Raw genomic sequence first — 4,407 nt, 5'->3', positions numbered from 1 at the left:
ATGGGTGTTTCTCTCCGGGAAGCGCTGCCCCGTGGCCTGTTGGTACCTGCGGACGGGCGCCCGGTGGAAAGTACCTTCTTCTCGTGACGGGCTCTGGTTCCTCGCCCTGGGCTCTCGCCATGGACACTATGAAAACCACCTACATCGTGCTGGAACTGATCATCGCTGTGCTGTCTATCGCTGGCAACGTCCTGGTCTGCTGGGCCGTGGCCATCAACAGCACCTTGAAGAACCCAACCAACTATTTCCTGGTGTCCCTGGCAGTGGCCGATATTGCCGTGGGTTTGTTAGCCATCCCTTTCGCCATCACCATCAGCATCGGCTTCCCGGTGGATTTTCACAGCTGCCTCTTCTTCGCCTGCTTCGTGCTGGTGCTGACCCAAAGCTCCATTTTCAGCTTGCTGGCAGTGGCCATCGACAGGTACCTGGCCATTAAGATCCCACTGAGGTAAGAGACGCAGGTAGCCGCGTTCCCTGACAGCCCAGGCTGTGACCTTCCTTGTCTTAGCCTGCAGGAACTTCTAGTCTCGAGTGTTGCCGTAAGAGGTTTGCTCCTCGCAGCTGGTGATGAAAATAACAGAGGTTTTGCACTCGCTTGCTGCAGGACTGAGATCAGGTTTTCAGTATCCTGCCTCTTCCAAATATACCCAGGAGCTCAGTTTCTTGAGGTTGTCTGCATTGGGAGGATCAGCGACTTCTTGGGGGGGCTACGCAGCGATGTAGTAGTGTGCTTGGGATAGTCGTAGCTAATCTATGTAGGTATTTATACAGCCCCCATTATTGTGGTGTCTGGGCATCTCCCAGGTAATTAAATACGGGAGCAACCACGCTTTCTTCTACTTCCCAGCCTATTAGAGAAGTAGTTTTGCAGGCTGTTCGGTAAGAGCTCTTGCCTCTTCCTGAGCTCAGGTCACAGTACCTTCAGAAAGGCTGCAAGTCGTCCTAAATCTGAGTATGACTTTGTACATAATTCACATTTTCAGCTAGGACTAGAGCCTAACTAGGCTGTCTTCCAGTTTGAGAGGGCTATAATGAATGGACTGAAGGCACAATTTGTTGCATCTACAAATGCTGAAACTGTATTTCAGTGCTTGCATGTGTATCTCTTCCTTCAGAGTACTTGCTACGAGAGAGCGTATAGATCAGTAACTGTCAGAAGGTGTCAGCTCTGTGCATACACTTTGAAAGGAGAAGGAAGGAGAAAGGATCCATACATCGGATTTCAGGATTTTACAGTTTAGACTTTCATCCAAGTGCAGTTTCAAAGACATAAATTGGTTTTCTTCTAATTCATGGGACATGGCAGTGTAACGGGGAAAACTGTATCGAAGGTAATTTACAGGGACTTCACCAGTGAGTTGGTGCAGCAGGTTCCTTAAGCTTAAGTGCACCAAAACCCCGGCTTTGCATTACAAATGACCTGAGCCCATTAGTCCCAGTCTCCTTCATGTCTCCCTTGTCCCTCCCTGGGAATACGACATCGACGGACCCCGCTGGGGAGGCCAGGACTGGTCCGGGGACTGCTCACAACTGGAGGCTGTGGGAAAGCAGAGCAGATTTGGTGTAGAGACCTCAGCTGAACTGTGTCAGCGGCAGCTCCCCTAGATTCTGCTCCTCTCTGGTATCTCCCCTGCCCGAGTGATGAATTCACCTTAAAATGACTTAAAAAACCTCACCCTTCACCAGGTTGTGGCAACTTGCACTGGAGAACTCCCACACGTTGGGCAAATATTAATTAGTCATCGGGCAGATGATAAAAACTGGTAGTGGAAATGCATGTACGCTGAGTGAGAGCGTGTGTCATCGGAGCACGGTGCGTGGAAATTCCATGGGATGTGGAGTAAGGGAGAGCGGATCTGCAGCGCTCGTCGGTACAGGCGGGAGCCGGGGCAGAGCCGTTCAGATTGCTGCCAGCATCTCCGAAAGCGGTTGCTTACCTTCCCAGCCACCCGGCTGGGCTCAGAGACGCACGTTGGCTCCGGGTAATGCTTTGGTGCATCTTCCGTTCGCTCGTTTGGGGCTTTCTCGGGATGGGGGCTAGCGGCACGGCAGCAGCTATGGAAGCAGGTTGGATTTTTTTAAGGTTCGGTTTAATCACCCCACCCGCCACAAGCAAGCTGTTGAAGCAGGGTTATAACTCTTTTCCTGTGCACCACAAGTGCTGTTTGCAGCAGGTGGCTGAGGAAGTTGAATCTGGTGAGATTGGTTTCTACCCTGCTGGAATCTGAGCGAGAGCAGCAGATCAGAAATGCTCTGAAGGGATCGTTTACGTGTTTGCACAAGGGAAGGGGTTTTACCAGCTGACAAAATAGCAAGTATTTCCTCCACTCTTTTTTTTTTTTTTTTTTTTTTAGCAGAGTCCTGGTCTCTAGCAGGTTTGCTCGACTCCCCGTGAGGTCGGTTCATACACCTGTGTGGGATGAAATCCCAGGGCAGTTTTGCCTCGCTTCAGGATCCTTTCCCAGCATTGCTTTTTCACTCCATCTTAAGCCAAATCTTTTATTCCATTTGCACGAACACCTTTATTCCTATGAGCACTCTCTAGCTGGACACATCCAGCCCCCTTCAGCTGTAAATGGGGATCAAGCAGCCCCATCCGAGGCTGGTCTGAAGTGTGAGGTTTGGATTAAACTTGGTCTTGGCATTGGGGCCCATTCCATCGCTCTCAGAGGGGAGCAGTCAGTAAAACTCTGTTAAAAGGACGGGGCTTTCTCGCTGCTGGGAGTGCAGGGCAACGGACAGGTCATCGCTTCGGCAACAGGAGATTTAGGGACTGGTACAGAAAGGCTGGTTTGATTTGTACAGCCAAGATCAAAAGAGGATAGAGGAGGTTATAAAGCTACACTGGCAAAACACTTCTCTACTGCACTAGGGTTTTCCAGCCAAGGCTTGGTTCGAGCTGTCTCGTCAGCATCATTATTCCCGAGATGCTCCACAGTGCTCTGGCAGCGAGAGGGAAGGACCTTGTCCAGCCTCCTGCTCCAGGTGGATGCACGTGCCGTTCCTGGGAGGAGGTTTGCACTGTGGAAAGGGAAAGCTGGTCATCAATTTGTAGGGATGGAGATCTTAGGAGAAGTTTTTCTCACTAAAACACTCACTCTGGAGACCAGTGCAGAAGCTGACAACAGGCCATGAGGTATTAAATGTCTAAGAAAATGATTTGTACCCAGCCCTAGCTAGCAATTATTACAATAAATAACGCAGTTGTTGCAGAGCAGACAAGTGTCCCTGTCACATCCAGTGCATCACCAGTTCCCTGTGGATACTCTGCGGGGATGTTGAGAACTGATGGTGCCATATTATTTAATACCCTCTCAGGGCGATTTAAGGCCACTGAGGGGCTGGGCAGGCCTGCAGGCCGGGGCTGCGTGGCAGAAGTTGGCATTTCAGCATTTCAGGCTGATAATCATAGAATCATCGAATGTTTTGGGTTGGAAGGGACCTTTCAAGGTCATCTAGTCCCACCCCCAGCAGTCAGCAGGGACATCTTCAACTCGATCAGGTTGCTGAGAGCCCCGTCCAACCTGACCTTGCATGTTTCCAGGGATGGGGCATCTACAACCTCTCTGGGCAAAATAATGGATTTTTCAATTCTGTGGCTGAACCAAAAAAAACCCATGGGGAAGAAGAAAATTGTTTCAGTCAAACTGAAACAGCGATGTTTGGAGGTTTCAGTGAAGCAAAGTGATCCTGACGAACCTGGCAGATTTTAGTTTGAGCCGCTTAACCCTTCCAATGTGGCTGTGCTGCTTTTTGAAATGGAGGCATCTTTGCTGGAAAGGAATCAACAAATTCTCATTTAGACAACCGCAGAACAAAAATCTTATAACATTTAAAAATGGTATTTTAGAACCCTCCCTCTTCTGGCTAAAAATATTTGCTGAATTTGACCCGAAGCCATGCATTCTTTCTGTCCCTTGAAACTCTTATTTTGTTTGTTTATTTTTGACAAATTTTCTGTTTGTGGAGAAGCCCCCACCCATGCTGCCCACTGTGCAGCTGCAGCTCTGAGCCCTTCCCCGGGTCCCTTCTCCCCTGGTCGTGGACCAGGACGCAGCTTCTTGGCTTCCGACACGCTCAAACCCTGCCTTGCTTTCCGCACCCCTCCTGGACCCCAGCGCTTCCGACCAGGGCCTGCGTGTGCCCATCCCTGTGCCCCCCCAGGTACACGGCACTATCCCTGCTCTCTCTGCCAACCTGACCTCCCCCCAAAAGCTCGCTCCCCCCCAGCGCTTCCTCCAGGCAGAATATCAAAGCCAGGCGATTGAGCATCTTTCAGCAGCAGCCTCCATCCTGCAGCGTCTTTGGCACAAGAGCGGTGCTAGGCTTGCGCTCTCTGGCTTTCTCCAGGGCTGGATTTCACCCCACAGTCCCATAGCTGCGAGCCAAAGAAGATTTGTAGGTAGA

General features: G+C 50.6%; 1 protein-coding gene across 1 annotated transcript in view; it reads left to right on the top strand.

The window, feature by feature from the left end:
* The first annotated feature begins 29 nt into the window (after nucleotides 1–29).
* Nucleotides 30–4,407, top strand: part of ADORA2B (adenosine A2b receptor) — a 17,539-nt gene continuing 13,161 nt past the window's right edge. Inside the window, exon 1 of the mRNA XM_009708882.1 lies at nucleotides 30–448. Coding sequence (XP_009707184.1) covers nucleotides 120–448 — 329 coding nt within the window. The 5' untranslated portion in view covers nucleotides 30–119. The remainder of the gene's footprint in view (nucleotides 449–4,407) is intronic.

Source organism: Cariama cristata, unplaced genomic scaffold (genome assembly GCF_000690535.1).
Source record: "Cariama cristata isolate BGI_N322 unplaced genomic scaffold, ASM69053v1 scaffold6051, whole genome shotgun sequence".
NCBI classification, from domain to species: domain Eukaryota; kingdom Metazoa; phylum Chordata; class Aves; order Cariamiformes; family Cariamidae; genus Cariama; species Cariama cristata.
This window is presented reverse-complemented; position numbering and strand designations above follow the sequence as displayed.